Source organism: Ambystoma mexicanum, chromosome 3q (assembly GCF_040938575.1).
Source record: "Ambystoma mexicanum isolate Mex_15411 chromosome 3q, UKY_AmexF1_1, whole genome shotgun sequence".
Taxonomy (NCBI): Eukaryota; Metazoa; Chordata; class Amphibia; order Caudata; family Ambystomatidae; genus Ambystoma; species Ambystoma mexicanum.
The window spans coordinates 622,066,605-622,088,409 of record NC_090926.1 but is presented as its reverse complement, the minus strand read 5'-3'; the positions used below and the strand labels follow the sequence as shown (position 1 = coordinate 622,088,409).

Genomic DNA, 21,805 nt, shown 5'->3' with positions numbered 1-21,805 from the left:
GCACCAGGTAGATGCAAGAGGACATCATCCCCAGGAGGGACTTGATGGACCTCACCATGGCCACATCCGTGGCTAGCAGGCGCTGCACCTTGCCTAGAATGGTCTTCGTCTGTTCTTCCGACGGTGCCGCCAGGCGCCTCACTGTATCGAGCTTCGCTCCCAGAAACAGGGCCACCTGCGACGGCACCAGGTGGGACTTTGGGTAATTTATGGCGAATCCCAGGTCTGTGAGTAGCTGGACGGTCCTTGCAGTGTGTTCGACGGCGAGTTCCCTCGTCCTTGAGTGGATGAGCCAGTCGTCCAGGTAGGGGTAGACGTGAATCCCCTGCAGGCGCAGCCGCGCCGCCACAGGTGCTAGGCACTTGGTAAAGACCCTGGGGGCCGACTTCAATCCGAACGGCAGTGCTCTGAATTGGTAGTGGCGTCCCTGGACGACGAACCTGAGGAACTTTCGGTGACTTGAGGATGGGAACGTGGAAGTATGCATCCTCCAGGTCCAACGACGATAGAAAGTCGCCTTCCTCCAGCTGTCCCAGTACGTGCTGGAGGGTGACCATCCTGAACTTTTGTGACCTGATGCATTTGTTCAAACGACGAAGGTCCAGGATGGGGCGCCAGCCGCCCGTCTTCTTCCTGACGAGGAAGTACCTTGAGTACACCCCGTAGCCCCGGAGCCTCTTTGGGACAAGCTTGATGGCGCCTTTCCTGAGCATCGCCCGTACTTCCAACAGCAGTTGCGGGACGCGACTTTCCTTCCTGGCCACAGGTGGAACGTGAGGGCACTTCTTCAGGAATTCGATAGAGTGTCCTCTTGCCAGGGTATCCAGCACCCAACTGTCGGTGGAGATTGACTTCCACACGCCGATGAACTTCGTCAGCCGGCCTCCCACCGGGGTGCTTCGGTGGAGGCCCGAGACCACGGCCAGTTCAGTCCTGCTTGGAGGTGGTGGCCTTGCCGCCCTGGCCACCTTGCCAATGGCGGCGAGGTGCTCCCTGCTTGCCGCGACCCCTGTAGGCCTCCTGAGACGAGGAGCGTGCCTCCTGGCGGTAGGACGACGAGCCACCGCTGGATCCCTTGGAGGCACCCTGTCTGCCTCCGGAGCTCCGAAAGGGCCGTCGTTGCTGAAGGGCTCCTAGGGCGCGGGCCGTCTCAGTGTCCGTCTTTATGGCTTGGAGAGATTCGTCCACCGCCTTCCCGAACAAGTTGCTGCCGTCGAACAGCATGTCCAACACCCAGGTCTGGACGTCCTGACGGAAGTCGGTCGCCCGGAGCCAACCCTGTCGTCGTAGGCAAACACTGTTGCCCAGCTGGCGGAACCCGGTATCGGCATTATCGGTTGCCACCGTTATGGCGTGGTCCGACGCCACCTCGCCTTCTTGAAGTATTCCCAGGGCCTCGGACCTCTTGTCGTCCGGTAGGAAGTCCAATATGGGGGCCAGCTTAAACCAGAGCTCCCCGTCGTAACGGGCCACGATCGCCAGGGCGTTGGCCGCTTTGATCGTCATCGCCGCCGACGAAATAACCCGCCTCCCCATGGCGTCCAACTTCTTTCCCTCGCCGCCCGGCGGGGAATTCGACGTCGAGGCTCCTGACCCCGCCGCTTTCTTCTTCGCCGCCGCCGAGACGACCGAGTCTGGCGTTGGCTGGGCCCTGAGGCACAGGGGAGCGGTTTCGGGGACCCGGTACTTCTCGTACCGGTCCCGTTTGGCTGGTGCTGTGGAGGGGTTCTTGAGAACCGACAGGCCCTCTTCCCAGATGTCATCGATTAGAGGCACCGCAATGACAGTCTTCCTCTTGGCCTCCCGGCGCTGATAGAGGAAACCTTCCTTTTTCTGCTCCTCTGGGCAGAGCTGGAACAATACGGACGCCCTGGCGATCATGGCGTGGAATGAGCCAATCTGCTTGGGCGGCGAGGCCCGGGAGACGGGAGACCCGTTCCATCGTCGTCGTCGCCCTCAGAACCCGTCGTCGAGCCCATCACACCGTCATCTCCCGACTCGTGGGAGGATGAGGAAGGAACTGTAGGCCTTACGGGGCGAGTGGAGGAGAGGGTCCTCTGTCGTTTGTTCTGAGGACTTCCCGACGGACCAGGTTGCGGGTCCTCCGGCCTGGGCCGTGGTAATCTTGTCCTTATCTCAGAGCATAAGGACTGGATCGCAGACAAAATGACCGCCGAGCTATCCTGAGGCCTAGGTTCCGGCTGCGCCGGAAGGGAAGGCTGCTCTTCCTCGCCATCATCGTCTTCCTTGGTTATCTCCCGAGGATCTTCCTTACGGGATCGAACCTTCTCGAATTGGACTTCGAGATTCCTCACGGCCTCGGTCAGTTCCTCCTCCGAGGCTGACTCCGAGCTCGAGGAGGCTACCGTGCCCCCCCTCGCTTCTTCCATCATGGTGGCCATGACGATGGGCTGAAAAGAGGATTCCCTCCTTGGCGGCAGGGAAACTATAGTCCCGGAGGCAGTCTCCGCTGGCGGGGTCTCTGCTGGCTTGGCCAGAGTCGCCGCGATCGCCTCTATAGAGGCCTTTGCCTGCTGGGTAGGGGCCTTCACCACCTTAGGTGCGTCCCGGGCCTTCTCCTTAGGGGGAGGGGCGACGCCTCGCTCCCCCTCTTCCGAGATCGGACGGGGCTTCTCCCGAAGCTTACCCGGGATCTCGGACTTCCTCTTCCCCGAACCGGAGCGCTGGCTCGTGGTTGACGGTGCCGGGGAAGGCGTGCCCTGCCTGGCGACCGAAGAGCCCGACCTTTCGGCGCTCCCGGAGCCAGCAGACTCGCGGTGCTTGGCCTGGTGTTGGGCCCCCGTCGCCGGGGCTCCCGCACAGGACTTAGAAGCCCGCTCGGACCCTTTCTTCTTCTTCTCACCCGTTGAGCCCTTCTCCAACCAGCTGGCGAGACGGGATCAACGGTCCCTCATGGTCCGCTCCGACAAGTTCTTGCAGAACTGGCAGTCCTTCTCTACATGAGTCTTGTCCCCATGAAGACAGTAGAGGCATCGCAAATGTTCGTCTTCCTTAAACACATTCTGCAGCCCGCATCCAGGGCAGCTGCGAAACAGTTCGGGTACGGGTGACAAACTCGCGTCCTGGGCCATCTCGAAGTAGGCCGCGAATCTTCTGGAATCCTCCAAGAAGTTGATTCGAAGAAATCTTCACCCTTGAGGGGCGTAGGAAAATCCCTTAACGGGTAGCCGTTAACGGGAGTAGAAACGGTGGAGTTTGAGGCTCGATTAACCGAAAAATGTGAAAATTCACCTGAAAAATCGCGAAAACGCAGTAAAAGCTCGAGAGCTAAGCACAAGGACTCCCAACACTTGAACGTGCGGTAAAAATCTGAAGATGGCTACCAGAGGCGGGGCTTAGATAGAGGGCAGTCATTGGCTGTGGTCAGTATGACGCAGAGATCAGTGATTGGTTACTACTACGAAAGACAGATCAGAAACAAAACTAATACTGATTTTTCTTTACCGAGGATTCCCAGCCTGACGACGGGGAATATTCATGAGCATGTGAATCCATGCCAGACCCCATGCTGGAGAAGCACTGTTATCCACCCAACTGACGTACTACCACAAAACATTATAGTGCCACCACCTACACTATCTAGAGGATCATTTCCAAGGGAACAAAGAAGTGGTAATTTGCACAGTGCGATGCTGAAACCACCCAATTGCCCTGCTCGAGTCATGGATTGGGAGATTTGCCCTCTGACACTGCCCTCTACCGAGTTATCAATGGACGTACAGGAACAGGAAAGTCGATTGTCTGAGGAGCGGCATTTAATAAATGATATGAGCGGCAGTGGTGGGGTCACCCTTGTTGAGGATGTAAATGGAGAGGGATTCGACTCTGGATATTGTGCTGCCGGGGTAGCGGGGCCTACCGCCGTGGAAGTGGTGGGCGGAGGGACCATTGTAAGGCTTGTGGAGCAGACGAGATCCCCTGTTGAAGTAAATATGGTGACAACATCAGTTGACCTGACGAACGATGTTGACAAACTGCCATGTGAACTGCCATGTGAACACAGTGTGCTTGGTGGTGGCAAGGCCGAGCATCAGAGATCCATGGATGGAGTGACTTCATACTTGAATTTGTCTACTAATCAATCGCCCAACTCCACTTGAAATCCGACGTCCCCACGGCCTAGGTTCTACAGTGCTGTAAATACAGCAGCCTTCATTGGCAATACCAACCACATGGCAGATGATGCCAGCGATGGGTAAGAATGGCTCAGAGTCAAGTGGGGAAGATGTTGTGTTAATGAAGAGTGTGACACCACCGTGGGTGGGAAGGGTGGCTGGCCAAGACCAAAATAATGAGTCACCTATCCAAGATTGCCCTGCCCCCTTTAATGACCTGAAACCTGGATCGGAAAGAAGGAACTCTTTGGAGGTAAACTTTTAAATGCTCTCACACACATTAATGCGGAAAGAGCCTAAAAAAATTTAGCAAATTGTGGAGCGTCCATGTCGGAGTGTGAAAATATTGCTCCGTGTGTTGATGAAGCACAGACTATAATTCAAACACGAGAGGCAAGCTCCCTATTGAAACGTAGGAGGCTAATTTGGAGCATGTCGCCTAGCGTTAGTTGTTCATAGAATAAAAAACTGAAAATGTCAACTATTCCACTGAAACTTTCGTCACCGTTTTCAACAACTAACACAATACGGCTAGAACCCACCAAACCCTTAGCCGCTACTGTTTCTTCAACAGATGAAGATTCCACTGATTCATCGATAATGGAACGCCCCTACCCGAAGATTAGAAGACCTGTGAATCGTGATAGGGTACATCCACGAGCTACCAGTAACGTGTTAGAAGAGCGGGACACTGCTTACCATGCCAAAGACTTACAAGCAACCATAATCTCATCCATGACATTATCAATCGCTCCATTCATCAAAATGTATGAAAATCTTAATGAGAATGTAAAAGAGCTTTCATCAGTGATTGCTATAATAAACAATAAGTTGCTTAGCATGGGAAACAAAAACTTCCACTGTAAAGAAGTGCTTCATGAAATTCATCGAAAGACCGATTGGGCCTTAGAAACCCTTGTTGACCATGCCAAAAATGCAAATTTGGACAAAAGACTGTTGGCTGAAGTTGCAAAAGAGGCACTGGGGATTTTTCAACAACAGAAAAAGAAGCACGACCAACAAATGGATGTGACCCCTTGTCCAGCAAACGGCCCGTTACCTAAAACAGCGAAACCAGCAAATGTGGAACGGTTCACTGAACAAGATTGTGCCAATGTTACACGGAATGTTCAAAAGCACCCTAGCAGCCCAGCACAATATGCTACTTTAAGCTCACCCTTACAAATGAAAACTGCACTGAACCGTCAGAGCCCTGTTGGCAATGAGGTATTCTCATTACAAACACTGAAGAATCCTGGCGGTGTATCACTGCCTGTGGTTGCTGCGAATAGCACACTTGCAGTAGACTGCCAACCTGTGAACATTCCTCTAAAAGAACTAAACAAGGTCAGTAGTGCTTTCGCCAATATTATTAAGGAGTCCCAAGTGGCCTCAAATTTGGCTCTTTTAAATCCACAAGTGCCATCGACCTCAACAATACCAGCAAATAGGGAAGCAACAAGCACTCAAACGCCAGCTACGCCCCTCAAGGGAGTGGCTGTTGCGACGCCCGAACTATATAACATCTTTAAAGGCCCATTGGACACCCAAAAGACCACTGCAAGTAGTGTACAGCCAAGGAACGGCTTGATTAAAAAAAGTAAAATTCAGCCGCAAAGGAAAGCTAAACGCAATGCTCACTCAAGAAAATTCCTGCGTCATCTTAAAACAGTCAATGTAACGGTTAACGGACCCTTACATGGAGCGGAAAACGCTGGAATAAAGGAAGGCGTACATGTAGTACCAGCTGGCCCAATCGTTTTAGAAGAATCTATAAGCAGCAGCAGCGATAGCACTGAACTTCTAATAAATCTTTGAACATATAATGAAGAACTTGTAGAGAAGGAGCCATCCGTGCTCCACCCTATGAGTTTGCCTGAAGCACCTACTATGATGCAACCTGTAACTGCTCTAGAAGGACTTATTGTGCCGGCGGTCCAGGCAGACCTAAAAGTATGTGACACGGCGACACAGGCTGTAACACAGGAGCAAACTACAGCGACGTCCTCGGCTTTTCCATCCAGAAAGTGCCAACTAATCCAACCGTTACCCTCGCTACAAAATGCGAAGGATCGTTTGGAACCTATATTTACGACTCTAGAGGCCAAACGAAGATTTATTGCTGCCAATTCGCAAATCAAAGGCCGGTTGTCAAATCCACAAGTTGACCAGGAGGTGTTGCTTGATACTGTCAACGCGCAAGATCAAAACAGAGAGCTTCTCTCTGTGAATAATGGTCATCCGATACCACACAGATATAGACAAACTTCAAGCCTTAACACAGGAACTGACCTAAAGACGCAAACAGTAAGGCAGAGTTACAAAAACGTGCACACTCCAAAAGTCAACAACAAAGGGAGGAAGTTACAAGCACATTCAACACAATTGCTACACCGACTCCTCTTGGAACGAATTGAAACATCTGATGAACTAATTCTAAATCGACATAATGTGTTATGGCTGTGCCATTTAATTCCAAGTCTAAGAGCAATTGAATCCGCGGATCTAAAAATCGTTGAATTCTTCGATGAGAAGAAAAATGATGCTGTGATTTTACATTTACAGTCTAAACTCATAGTGGAAGCCCTGTTGGATGCTGGCCCAGTATTAATATTGCTGGGGTTTGACATAGCAAAAATCGAAGAAGGCCGACAGTTTGGCTCGTTCGAAGAGAACACAGACCTGCCAATAGTTGCTGCCACAAGTTATGCTCCAATTGAAGAAATAGAAACAAAACAGGGTGAAATCAAAACTGGCGAGTCGCTGTTGGGTCTGCATCAAGCTTTACTCTCTACCGAGGTATCCCACATAAAGGATCCGATAAGAATAACGATTAATGGAATGACAAACCCTTTGTACACAGGGGTTGACACAAAGACTCAAGAATCTTCGGGCAACAGAGATGATGACTGGACATGTTTGGCTGCAACCATAAATAATCAACCGGAGAAGTAATGCCAGGAACCAGAGGGCCCTAAAGGGTGCACCATGGGTTCATGGAATACCCGTGGTTTTTTGCACCTCTTTGAGTCATCGTGGGCCTGTGGATTGGACATATTATGCTTACAAGAAACTTGGCTTTCGCAAACTCCGTTGTTGGAAGGCGTTGAAGTGGCATTTAATCCAGCCATAAAGCAGGCAAAAGGCAGACCGATGGCTGGCCTGCTTGTGGCTATAAAAAAAGCGTCCGGCCTTCGGATTTTGAATTCTTTCAATCCATCTTTTATCCAGGTTGTCACTATCACTACCCACCAAAATGGGTGCAAGGCACCTTGCCTGTACATCATTAATGTATATTGGAATCACCTGGCCAAGGATGACTCACTTTTCATTGATCAAATGACAGCATTGATCGATGATCTCTTAACAAAGGAGCTGCCACTGGACCTAATTGTGTGTGGGGATCTAAACATTGTTTGCGCCCAAAACGGAGACAGAACTGAGCTAAAGGATAAGAAGGTGCATAAACATGAAGGAGTAGCAGCTCAGTGGTGCCTAGAAATGGAGCTTCGTGGTCTAACAATGCTCAACGGCCATACTGTTGGGGACATTCCTGCATGTCCTACATGGAGAAGATTTGATCAGGCCTCAGTACTCGACTATACATTAGTTTCTGAAAACATCCACAAACGGACAAAAAAAATGGAAGTTGTCAGAATGAAGCATAGTGACCTCGATATGGTTCAATTCATATTTGAACATTCTATTCCGTGTACTAAGGAAGGTTGGCGCTTTGCGGTGACTACTGGTTCCAATAGGATTCGTCTAAATTTGTTGGATACAGAAGTTACTGCCATTACACACAATTTCCAATATGGCTCAAAAGCACTTGGATATCGAGACCTCCTGTGCGACTACGAAGAACGAAAACATAACACAAACCACAAGGGGTTTCGAGCAAAACACAAATTTGATATGTCATGCAACGAAAAAGAGCTATGCGACAAGAATTAAGGGCCTTAAAAAATATAAGCAGTATAACCAGGAAGGAGTGTAAACGAATGATTAAACAAAGATACCAGAACTGGCATAAATCACATGCCGCAATTCTGATGCAAAATGACTCCGAACTTACGTTACAGAAAATGTCTGGTAAAAAATCGGCTGAGTACTGGAGATTGATAAACAACAGCTTGGCTCCTCAACATGCATTACAAGCTAATGCAGTCTCGGAAGAAAAGTGGGCCGAATTCTACTCAAATCTATATGCTAAAGATCCATCTTCCACAGTCTGGGTATACACGGCGCTAAAGAAATGGGATTTGGTGTTTGCGCGTCTTGATATACTTAATGTAATTAAAAACGTGCACGATTCTAGAGCGCCCGGGCCAGATGGCTTAACCAACTTCACACTCAAGAAAAATCCAGAATTATGGACAGACTTGTGTAACGCTGTTTGAAAGGGTCATTAAGAACTGCTTGACCCCAAAGTCATGGAAAAGCGCGGTGGTAGTACCTATTTTTAAAAAAGGGGACTGAACTAATCCTCGAAATTATAGACCTATAGCGCTACTTGACGTTTTGGGGAAGATCTATGCCAGCCTCCTACAACAAAAACTCCTAAAATGGGCCACAGCTGCAAACCACATAGATCCCAGACAAGCGGGTTTTGTAAAAGGAGTAGGATGTGGGTTGAACTTGTTACTGCTAAATCTGCTAAAAATGGATGAACTGAAGTCAAACACAAAGATCTACACGGCACTGTTAGACTTGTCACAGGCGTTTGACAGCATAAATAGGGAGCTGTTGTGGGAAAGACTCACGAGGTGGAACTGTCCCTCGAGTCTAGTGGATGCAATTCGCGAGTTACACACGGACACTTCTATTAAGATTTGTTTGGATGAGAAAGGCACGTTGTCTGCTGATATTGCTACATATAAGGGCGTGAAGCAAGGCTGCCCATTGGCAGCAATTATTTTCAATCTCTTTATCTCAGATATAAAGCAAGCGTTCAATGGTGTAGCTACCTTTCCTCCAAAACTTTATGGAACCTCAATAGAATACTTGGTCTATGCTGATGACCTCATTTTGGTGGACTTGACGCCGATTGGGCTCGAGCGAAAACTCAATTGTCTTGAGCATTACACAACAGAAAACAGCCTCAAAATCAACAAAGAAAAAAGTGAAATTCTGATTCTTGAAAGGTTACAGGGAAATAAAGGCAAAAAAGGAAAATTTTGCTGGCGAATGGCAATGAGGACCTACAAATCGTAAAGAGCTCAACCTACTTGGGCATGAAAATTAGCGCCAGTAGAAGAGATGAGCCGTGGTCTACTGTTGCAAAAAGCAAGTGTCGGCAGGTGGCGTGTCAAGCGCAACTAATCAATAAGAAATTTGGCAAATTTTTGTTAAAACCTGTCATTGAGCAAAAAAGCGGTACCTGCACTAATATATGGCGGAGAAAATGCATTTGGTTGTGCAGAGGTCTTGTGGAATTCCCTAGAAAACATTTGTTGGTCCCGTGTCTTGCAGCTTCCAAAGGGTACATCAACAACATGTCTACGGTATGAGCTAGGGCTCATATCAATAAAAGCAAGAGTTACATGGAACTTACTAAGTATATATAGAAAAACGATGGTTAAAACTCTGGTGCCGCAATTTGAATTATTACATACGTCTGATAAAGACAGAGTCACTACTACATTGTTCGACTGGAATGTACTCTGTCAGGCTCTACTAGAGGAGTACGGCATCAGTCTCTCACTGCTAATAGAGAATCCAGACATGGCTAAAACGAAAATCTGGAGAACTGATTGGATATCGACCTGTGACTCAAGAGCAAATTCAATTCTAATGTGCGAGGTACCGGGAGAAGCAAAAGCTTATGGTCAGCGACACACATATCTAACCTGCTTACCAGATCAACACTCAAGAGCTCTGTACATGCGTTTCAGAATGAATTTGTTTCTAACAAAAGAACGTTTGGCTACATGGTTGAAGTATGCTAACATTGATCCAGTGTGCAGATTTTGTAAAAAGAGTAATGAATCCATCAAACATTTAGTCATGGGTTGTTTTGCTTTTGAACAACAAAGAGAAAGACATTTTGGGAAATTGATCAACGAGCATCAATTCATGAATTCAGATGATTGGTGGAAGGCACTGTTTGAGGGGGAACAACAGAGTAGTTCTATTTGCTCTAGTAAATTTCCTTCGATTGCTGAAAAGTAATTTAGACATTGAGAATGGGAAACTGGGTTTACGTAATTAAGAAAACTGTTATGGAGTAGGAACATGGGTTGTATGTGTGAAATTAAAATGACGATGTTTCAGATTTATGAAGGAAACTAAGAGTTGGAAGGAGAGAATGGGAGATTGTATTGTTATTTTAAAGGTTTGAATAAACCAAATAAAAAAAAAATAATAAAAAAAAAATAGCCACCTCGACCTTGTGCCGTCTGAGTAGTTGCAGGATCTTGCGTGTCTTAGCCGGGATGTTACCCCTTCTAATGTTCCAGGTTGCTATTTTGAACGTACCGGTGATGATCTATATAACACCGGAATGCGGCTAGACCGGAGTCGGAGTTTGGGTATATGGGAGCGGCGTTAGGCGGGAGGGCTCGAGTGGGGCGGCAGCGGGGCTCGGGGTGAGGCCCGCGGTTAGGCGATGGCCCTCTGAGCGCATTTTGAACGACAACAACAATCAAACAAATTTCCTTACACGGACAACCCCCAACTCGTCCGTTTGGAATCGCCCCAACTGAAACATACTGCATGCTGTGCACGGGGCGTGGGTGGCCTTCCTAGGCACAGTCCCCAGCCTCCCGTTTGTGAAGGTTGTCCTGGTGGCTTGGTTCCTGCATGCTTTGGTGCAGTAGTGCGGGTGTTTGTCACGGCGGAACACTCACTGCTCTTTCTCTGTTTGAGGTGCCGGGCGTTTGGTTTGCGGACTTGCATCCCCGCCTGTCGAGGAATAGTGAGGCTTCTTCTGGGGAGTTGAAGAAGTGGGTATTACGCTCTATTTGAATGCGGAACCTCGAGTATGTGATCTGGTTGGCGTGCAGTCTGTGTTTCACCTGGATGAACGATCTCCTTTGGGCTTGGACAGATGGCGAGAAGTCCGGGAAAAACTGGATGTCGTCCCCGTCGAAGTGTAGTTTGCCCTTTTCCCTTGCCGTTCTAAGGATGGAGTCCCTGTCCTTGTAGCTTAGAAGCTTGGCAATGATCGGGCGGGCAGGGGCTCCCGGCGCCGGTCTTGTTGAAGGGATTCTTTGGGCTCTTTCCACTACGAACATTTGCGATAGGACTGTGGGACCAAAAAACTCTGCATACTTTTTCGACGTGTTCTTCCATTCTGACTGGTAGTTGTCTTTCTCCGATTTCGATAATCCTGATGTTATTTCGCCTGGAGCGGCCTTCCAGGTCCTCGTTTTTGGCGAGTACAGTTTTCATTTGCCCTTCGAGTGTGGATACCCGGGAGGTGAGTGCTGCTGTGCCGTCGTCCAGATCCGACACTCTCTGTTCGACGGAGTCCAACCTGTCGCTGTGTTTGTCGAGCCGGTGTTGTAACAGATCTACCTTGGACGAGAGCGAGTCTATCTTGCTGTCCAGACCGCCTATCCCAGCTTTTAATTCCATCAGGATTTCCCTGATGTCCGTTTGTTGCTGCAATTCTGCCTCCGACTGGTTGTTCGGGGATTCAGGGCGGTGTTCCGGCCTGGGTGTTTTAGGCGCTGGGCCTGCATCAAAGTTGAGCCGTTTCTGGGATTTGTCCGGCTTCCCCATCTTGAGCTTCACTATTGAGTCGGAGCGTCTGGTCAGGGCGCAGGCGAGGCACCTGGATCCGGTGCGAGGGGCTGCGCTCGAGGGGCGCGGGGAGACGCTGTGAGTCAAGATGGCAGGGACGCCGCGGCCAACTCTCCTGTTTTGCGTGCTTCTGTGGGTCTCCTCGCACCTCCCGCTTCGCCACTTTCTGCTGGAGGTAGTCGCGGCAGGTCCCTTGGATGGCTCTCGTCCCTCTACGAAGGATTTTGGACGGGCGGGCGGGACTCACAGGCCCCACGCAGGTCGCGGCAGTGCAGGCCACACTACGCAGCGAGTTTCTCACGGAAGGCAAGTCCGATTTGCTCCGAATTTTCGGCAGGGACGAGATGCCGTGCTAGGATATATTATTCTTGCAGATTTCATAGTTTCGCCACAGGATTCATGCGGGAGGCAGCCGGGAGCTCCCAAGGGAGCGGCCATCTTGGTCGGCCCTCTAGAACAGTTTGTCTTTGCTGCATGTTACTACTTTTTATGACCACCCCTCCACCCGATCTGCACAAACGGACGATGTGTTCCCAACCTTTGTGCCTATTACTATACAGTCACAGGCTTCAGTATGTTGTACGGTACATCTTTACAGAGTAAGCGGTATCCTGTAAAAAAACAAATGCAATTCACTGAAAGACACATTATTACAGGGACGCTATGGTTCACTTGCGCAACTGAAACCCTATCCACTTTCATCAAAAAACTATAATATACGAACGTTATGGTTAAAGTGCCCTACTAAAAACCTATGAAATTCGGTAAGAAAAAACACTGTTAAAGGGACATTATGGTTAATTTGCACTACTAAAAACATCCCCTTCACTGAAAAATGTATGCTACAGGAACTTTCTGGATACACTGCCCTACTAAAAACCTATGAAATTCACTAACAAAAAACATTGTTAAAAGGGACGTTATGGTTACACTGCCCTACTAAAAACCTACCACCTTAACTGAAAAATGTACACTGAAGGAACTTTCAGGTTACACTGCCCTACTAAAAACCTATGAAATAAACCAACAAAAAACATTGTTAAAGGGATGTTATGGTTAAGTTGCACTAGACAAAACTTTTGAAATTCTATGGAAAAACATTGTTACAGGGACTTTATAGTTACAGGTAAAACCGGAAAAAAACAAAATTCAACAGTTATGGTAAGCTACGCAACCATATTTTGTATTCAAAGGAATATTTGACTACAGATTGCTGGGTTTAAAACAAGAGAACCTTTCATACTTTGCCAGCATATGTATTGGAGCATTTCCTAGTTCAAGTTATTTTTCTGGTGTTCATCACTTTTTTAAAAGTCCAATGCTATTTTGTCTTGCGCATCTTCTTCTAAATGGAAGGTCAATTGAACTACAGCTGTATACGTCACTTTAAGATATACGTTCACTTAAAAAGCGTATATTCATGGATGCCAGCTTTAGATTTTTCACTATGGAGGCAAAAGTACCTGGGCATATGTTATTCTTACAGCCAGTCATTTACACCCCCCCCTTTTCAGTGCTGCTTAAATGCTGTTAGTTGGGGTTGTGCGATGTATCACAACAGTCACCAAGCAACCCGCCATAAAACAGGGGCTTGTGACACGCTGCTTAATATAATGTCATTTCACTGCGCATTGCCTAAAAAGAATTGTGAGTTTTGAAAGCCTACTATCTTTTATACATAACAATGCCACTGTTAAACAGGTCAAAATCAGTCTGTGATTGAAGAACAACTTTGAGCGATGGGTTGCAGTCGTGGGCACAGCCGAAGGTCATGGCTAGTAACCAGGTAGTGATTGAAAAAATGACAGTGGGAATGGCCGGAGGCCGTGCCCAAATTCCATGGCTAGTGGTCTAGTAGTGTTCTAAAATGGACAGTGGGCATGGCCAAGCTCTGAGGGATACTCCACATAACTGTCCGAGCAGTCGCATCACTTAGATGGTGACTTCCTCTGATCCCCAGAATGCCGGACTCTCCATCAGTGGGAAATCTAAGACTGATGGTCATTTAAAAATCAATCACGATATATGCATATGTCCACACAAAACCATATTCACAGAGGTTTAATATGGGGAAATATAGAGCAAAGATTTTCAGGATCCTTTGTGTTTCACTTCCGTGTAGCCATATACAAGAGAGTGCATCAATCTTGTTGAAGTGCGACTGCTTGACAAGGTAGGTTATAAAGCTCTTTGCAGTAACCATAATAAGAAAAGTCTAAACAACCACAACTCTACACAAACATTAAGCCACAAATGAAGAAACTCACTTTGGCTTACCTCTTTGCCTTCATGGATGACACTTTTCCCACTTTTCAAAGCAGAGATGAATGGAGCAATTGCTGCAGTGCCACTATAATAAATCAGAAAGATGTTCAATCCAAGTTAATGCATTCTACAAAAACACAAAGGTTGCAATCAAACTTAACTTCAGCTGCAGTACTTACACTGGTAGTCCAAGCTCTTTAGCTTTAAGAACCAGGAAATTTCCCTTTTTCGGGTGAAGCTGTAAATGGAAAAATGTATTACAATAGCGCCATGCAATGCAACAGTCATTTTCACCTTTAAAAGGTAGTAGCAATACTCTTTGCGTCCTATCTCCTCATATGAAATACGTTAAGGCCCTGTCAGTTCACAAATATTTACTTGCGGCAGCAAGGATTTTGCTTGGCACTCCAGCTCCAAAATGAGACATTGGGTACATCATTTTTTTTATTTAAGAATATTTCAATTTCTTGGTTAACATCCCGGATGGAGGGCACAGCGTTAAAAAATGATCTCATTTTCCTCTAATGAACTTTAACTTCATTGTAAAATGCATTGCCTGGGCCTCACTTGAACTAGAAATGTTGATCTCAGGTATGTTATAAGTATCCTAGTACAATTGTCCGACCATGCCCAATGCCATTCCTTCGAACATGAAGTTAGGGGAAGGTAAAGCAAGTGAGAATTATAAAAACAGAAGATTTTAAAACACAATTTCCCATCAACCACAGAAAAGGACAAGATCCCCTATGTATGAAGTACTATTTGACAAGGCTAATATGAGTGTTCTAATGCATTTGTGTGACAGGCTTGGAGATTGAATTAGCATGTTGGTTCGAGTTTTGGTTAAAATGAGCCTTAAGTTAAGTCACAGATTTTTATAAATTATCCCATACACAAAGGACCTTCAGCTGAGTTCCAGGATAGGGTTATAGTGGGAGTTCATGTTTGGAATTATAACAAAAGGAGCAATAAACAGCAGTGAGCTCCCAGAAAGAATATGGTCAGCAGCAAACCGATTCAGAATGATATTAATACGAGTAAGAGTGCATATGTTGACTTGGAGTCAATCGGTTGTACCTCACAATGCAGTCACCGACTATTTTGCACAGCAGTGGTGGTAGAGGGTGCTACAGGACACTACCTATTACTGACTCAACATTCACTCGTAATTATGGATGAGCAAAGCCATTCATGGATATAAATGAGCCAGGAGACAACCTAGGGGATGGCTGGAAACAAATATCCAGGGTTTACGCCCAACTGTCGGACAGACTGAACCCTAAAAGCGAGACTCAGAAGGCAAGGTGTGAAAAGGACCTGGGGGAGGAAATCACTGAGAAGGAATGGGACAGAATCCTAACATACCCTAGAGAGGTGTCGAGAAATACAGATTCAGGTTAACACAACTACAAATATTATACAGGACATACATGACACCAGGGAAAATAGCCAAAATGAGCAAGGCTGCTGATCCACTCTGTCCTCGATGTAAATTAGAGGGAGCAGGGATGATGCACATGTTCTGGGGATGCCCGAAGATCCAGACTTTCTGGTCCAGAATAGAACAAACCTGCAGAGGAGCAGGAGTGACACGATACACATGGTCCCCGAAAGAATGTCTAATCGGGGCATACCCAAGAATAGGCAAATTGAGACACATAGTGAAACTTATGGACATGGTGTGTGTGTGCTAGCCAAGAGAGCCATCGCAATGACATGGAAATCCCAGAGAGGCCCGCACTTCGAGAGATGGTACAGAGAGCTAGAACACTGGTCAGGGGCCGAAACTAAGGTGTGGGGAGACGGGATAAACAGGGCAGGAGGAGAGGCAAGCCCAATGTTTGAAGACTGGAAGGCACTAATACGAGACGTATTTCACCCGTCAGATGACAAGCCCCCCTGAGCCATTCCCCGGCTACGGAAACGCCATTGGCTTAGATTTAATGCTAATACCCACAAAAGCACCCACAGAAATACAGAACCAGATATTCCCGAAAACTCAACACTTGACGAACTCCGATGATCTCTAGTATGAATGATCCGGGGCTGACCCCCCCCCAGCACACGTAAGTGGCAAGAAGACCAGTTGTTTAGTTAGTTTAATTATTGTTTGGTGTATTACATTTGCTTTTTATTTTTTCCTTCCTTATTTTCTGTTAGAGTTTCCCATTCCCCTTCCCCTTATAAGAATGAAGCCTTAAACGGTTGTTGTGTAACTGTTAATAAAGTTAAACGCCAATAAATTTAAACATTAAATTAAATAAATGAGCCAGGATCCTGCCAGCTCCAAGCTAAGTATACTTGAAGAGCAACTATTCACATATATATTTTGAGGCTCACATGTCTTCTGATCGGTCCCGTTAGGAATGTACAACAAAAAAAAGCCCATATGTCCACAGTGTCGACATTGCGCTGACCTAACCGCTTCCTCAGATTTCTAACATTTGCTCTTTGGAGCAGTACTTCCCACATGAACGTGTAGCAGTTGACTGGGAGATCTGGACCTTCGTTCTTGTTTATGAAAGGCTGTGAAGCATTTCTTATGTAACAGATTTTAACTTCATAAATTGAATTCGAATGTATCAATTATGAAGGAAATTAAAACTAAAAGCATTTCTGATGGCTAGGTGCAATAATTATGCTCATTTGGGAAAACAGGCTTGTGTTTTAGAGTACATGAAAGCCTTTCCAAAATGCTGCACCCCTCAATATAAAGTGCAATTTCCTAAAAATAACAGATTGAAACTTGCTTACTCTTTTTAGCACCAACGTATCGAACATTTGAGACGTTTATGTAAATAATGTGAAGCAAAAAGATCTTAGAAATGTGCATTTTAATCGTTTAGTACATGATACTTGGGTGCTATCATAAGAGCAGCTCTGGATTCGGTTGTTACAAGAAAAACACATTTCACAGACAGTAATGTTTTCTGCATTTTACAAAAAATGTAATATTTTAGTGAAAAGTAACAAAAGGTAAATGATTAATTGCCTACAACTTTGTGATTGTATTGGTTTATCAATGTTTTGTGAAAGGTTTGATCGAAACCAAGACACAATAAGATTTGGGGTCTCATTAAGTGTTGAGCTGGATCACCAACATCAACCTGGGGGATATTATGGTAAACAGGAAAGATCCTACAGTCTAGCCAAACCTAATCAAGGTAGGTAGAATAGCGGTAAGGCATAGACTTAGAAAGAGGTGAGAGGGGTCTAGGGCTGCAATGAGTCCACAAAGAGCAACACCAATAATTCTAGTTAGACAGGTATGCACAAACATACAATAATATATTAGTTCTTTAAAATATACACCAAGCAATTAAATGACTAGGCAAATACAGTAACATAGATACTATAAAAACATATATATGTTAGACAGGCTTGTGGGAGTCCCTCTACTGAGAATGCACATCGGTCCAGTACCCTGTTCTGAAGAAGTTCTCCCACTTAGGAGGGTCTAAAGCCACGTTTAATCTTACTGCACCCTTCAAACAGGAGAAATACCCATTTGCAGATCAGTCTGGTGCCACCCAAAAGGGCAGTCCAGCACTGAAATGCTAGGCAATTATCCCCTGAACACCAGTACAATCAGCAACCCCAGACATGCGTTTGAGCCTCGTTGAGCCTCCTCAGTGAGGTGAAGCGGAGCCTTTCTAAGGCACAGTGAGCAAGGGGTTCACGTCTTGATTAACCTGGGTTACTTGGGTTGAAACCCCAAGTTTTCCAAATTAAACAAGGGTGCAGGAGCCCCTCTAATGAGAACGAACATGCGTCATATATGACAATGCATTACTTACCGTAAAAACATTTCCGATTGTTGTATCTGCTTAGGTCCGACATCCAGTGGTCACTGCGGAGTATTGCATTTTGTTTTTCGTAGTCAAAAAGGGGCATCAACAAGGCGTCTATCCCTATAGTGACGTGCGGTATACCCACAATCCCTCACGCGTTGAGGTCCCTCTGTTTGTATTTTTTCTGCCCTGAGGGAGCCTTCTAGATGTGAGTACAGAAAAGAGAGAGATATAAAAGGATGTCTATGTTCCTTCCATCCGAGCGGGGAGGAAGGGTGGGCGCATGTGAATCTAAGCAGATATAACCATCAGAAATGCTTTTACAGTAAGTAATGCATTGTCTTCTGATGTTTGTTAATCTGCTTAGAATCACATGCTGTGCATAGACTAGCGAGCAGTACCTGGAGTTGGAGGTGGGTTGTGAGAAGGAACAGTAGAGAAAAGGTGTCTTAATACTGCTTGTCCCACCTGGGAATCAGCTCTAGAGTGGGCATCTAGACAGTAATGTTTTGTAAAGGTGTGTACAGAACTCCAGGTTGCCGCTTTGCAGATGGACTCAAGGGGAACATTTGCAATGAATGCTATGGATGCCCCAGTGCCACGAGTAGAGTGTGCTCTAGGCTTGAAGGGTAGTTCTCTCTTAGCAAGAGTATAACAGAGTGATGCATTGAACAATCCATCTATATAGTGGACTTTGATACTGCATCTCCGTCTCTTCCTGCTGCCACCGAGACAAAGAACTGATTAGTCTTTCTCAGTGGTCTAGTTCTTTCCATATAAAACATGACAGCTCTGCGCACATCAAGTGTATGCAGGCTTTTTTCTCCTAGATTTGAAGGGTTTTGAAAGAACGTTGGTAGTTCTATTGACTGGTTGACATGGAATTTCGAGATGAATTTCGGTGCAAACCTCGGGTTTGTGCGTAGAACCACCTTATCTCTGTGAACTGTTACAAAGGGGTCTAGAACAGAAAGAGCCTGCAGTTTACTTACTCTCCTAATGGAGGTGATAGCTATTAGAAAAACAGTCTTAAGAGTGAGGTCTTTAAGAGTTGCCTTGTGCATGGGTTCGAAGGGTGAACCCATGAGCCTGGTGAGTACCACATTTAGGTCCCAGCCTGGAGCTGGGTTTGCTATTGGAGGGTGTATTCTTTTTACCCCCTCCATGAAGGCTTTAATCACTGGGACTTTCCACCATGACACCGAGTTGGGAAGTGGTGTATACAGAAAGCGCCGCTAGGTGGACTTTAATAGAATTGAATACTAGACCCGAGTCCAGCAAATGGGTCAGGTACAGAACAATTTGTGTGGGAGAGCAGTCAACGGGGTTGATGCTTCTTCCTCTACACAAGATGACAAATCTCTTCCATTTGCTAGAATAACAGTGACAAGTGTTAGGTTTTCTAGCTTCCCTGAGGATGTCCATGCACCTTTGTGGAAGTTGTAAATGTCCAAATTCTATGACCTCAGGAGCCAGGCTGCTAAGTTCATGGTTTGAGGGCATGGATGCAGTGTCCTGCCCTTGTCCTGTGACAGCATGTTGTGCGGGCAGGGCAGTTTCACTGATGGAGACAGAGACATCTCCATCAGATGCGCGAACCATGGTTGCTGGGCCCACATAGGGGCCACTAGTATCATGGTGGCTTGTTCCTGGTGCATCTTGTGCACAATCCTGTTGAGAAGGGGAGTCAGGGGGGTGGGAGGGTTGGGGAGCGTAAACAAATTTCCCTGACCATGGAATCGATAGACCGTTCCCCTTGGACTTGTTCTGAGGGTACCTGGAGGTGTAATCTTGGCATTGTGAGTTCTCCAGAGTTGCGAACAGGTCTATTTCTGGGAAACCCCACTGTGTAACCGCCATTCGTACTCTGCGGGCAGGGGGAAATCTCTGCTAGCACATTGAGTTCCCCTGGTACATGTTGTGACAGTAGGAACATGTGTCTGAGAGCCCACTTCCAGATGTTCTGGGACAGCTTGGACAGTCCGGAGAGTGGGTTCCCCCTTGCTTGTTGAGGTAGTACGTGGCTGTGGTGCTGTCCGTGAGGACCATCACCGTCTTTCCTTGTAGGTGTTCCTGGAAGGCTTTCAGTGCCTTGAACACCGCCAGTAACTCCAGTAGATTTATGTGCTTGGATGCTACGCTCGGAGTCCACACTCCGTGAGCAGTCTGATGGGATAGGTGAGCCCTCCCCCCCCATCCTGTGAGGGATGCGTCTGTTGTTAGAGTGGCTTCCACTGCGGGTGTGGCAGAAGGTTTCCCTATTAACAGGTTTTCCTTTGTCCACCACCGTAGCGAGAGAACCAAGGCCTGCAAGACCACCACTAGATCGTCCCATTGTCCGCTGGCCTGACACCACTGGCTGTGGAGCCACTCTTGCATTGGGCGCATGCGCAGGCGCGCGTGAGGTACCAAATAAATACATGACACCATCATTCCTAGCAAGCGCATTGCTTTGCGTACCATCACCTCTCGACCTGCCACATATTGGGGGATCTGAAACAGCATGTTTTGGACCCTCTCGTTGGAGGGGAAGACAAGGCCGTCCTTTGTTCGAATTAGAGCCCCTAGGAATTGTTTGATCTGACTGGGGTCTAAGCTGGACTTCTTCTCGTTGATGGAGAAGCCCAGTTGGAACAAAAGGTCTATAGTCTTTTGGGTATTGGAGAAGTATGTTTCGTAAGAATCCCCTGTTATGAGCCAATCGTCGAGGTAAGGGTATACTGGGATGGACAACCTGCGCAGATGGGCCACTGCCAGTACTTTTGTGAATACCTTTGGTGCTGATGCTATCCCGAAGGGTAGCACTCTGAACTGGTAGTGTTTGTTCTCTATCATGACCCTGAGGTATTTTCTGTGTGCTGGCAACATTAAAATATGAAAGTATGCATCTTTCATGTCCAGTGTTGCCATGTAATCCCCTTGTGATAGCAAGGGGATTACTTCCTGTAATGCTACCATGCAAAACTTTTGGGGCTTGACAAATTTGTTCGCTGGGCGCAGATCTAATACAGGGCGCATGGTTAGGTCCTTTTTGGGTACAAGGAAGTACACTAAATAAATACCTTCCGTTACCTGAGAGAGGCACGACCTCTATAGCTCCTTTTTCCAGTAGCTGTTCCACTTCCTGTAGAAGGATGGCGAGGTGTTCTGGTGTCATGCGTCGTCCCCGTGGGGGGTTTGTATGTTGGGGAACTGTTGAATTCTATACAGTAGCTGCGGGCTATGGTTGATAGTACCCAACGGTCTGATGTTATTCCCTCCCATGCTGGAAGGAACGATGTTAACCGGCCCCCGACCGGCGATGCATGGGAGGGGACCCGAATCTTCGGGTCATTTGCTGTTATTGGCCTGGGAGCCTCTAGGGGTAGAGCCCTGACCTCTCCCCTTGCCACGGCGTTGGCCTCTCTGATTGTACTGGCCACTATTACCCTGGTTAGAGGACCAGTTGTTGGCAGAGTATTGTTGTTGATTCTGCTGCTGGCGTTGGCCACGAAAAAAGCGCTTATTGCCATAGCCGCGTCTGCTAGGGGGCCTAGAAATCTGGTCAAGGGTCTTGATTGTGTCAAACTCCTTTTTAGCATTTTCTAGAGCCTCATCAACAGCCTTACCAAAGAGATTGGTATCCTCTATAGGTTTGTTGATCAGGGAAGCCTGTGTCTCAGGTTTAAACCCTGAATTGCGCAGCCAGACATGGCGTTTGAGGAGTATCCCTTGGACTAGGGAACGCCCAGCAGTCTCGGCAGCATCTAAAGTGTTTTTAATGATGCTTTGGTTCACTAGTGTCCCTTCCGTGATTGTGGCCAGAAGGCGTGTACGCAGGGGTTCTGGTGCCTCTTCAGCGTCGCTACGTAGCTTGCTCCACTGTGC

At 47.1% G+C, this 21,805-nt stretch overlaps 1 protein-coding gene across 1 annotated transcript in view; it reads right to left on the bottom strand.

Moving 5' to 3' along the window:
- The window catches only part of ELAC2 (elaC ribonuclease Z 2), a 972,577-nt gene that overhangs the window by 687,021 nt on the left and 263,751 nt on the right, over positions 1 to 21,805 (bottom strand). Inside the window, exons 9-10 of the mRNA XM_069654514.1 lie at positions 14,327 to 14,385; positions 14,160 to 14,232 (exon numbers count right to left, since the gene is read on the bottom strand). Of these exons, the coding sequence (XP_069510615.1) occupies positions 14,160 to 14,232; positions 14,327 to 14,385 (132 nt within the window). The remainder of the gene's footprint in view (positions 1 to 14,159; positions 14,233 to 14,326; positions 14,386 to 21,805) is intronic.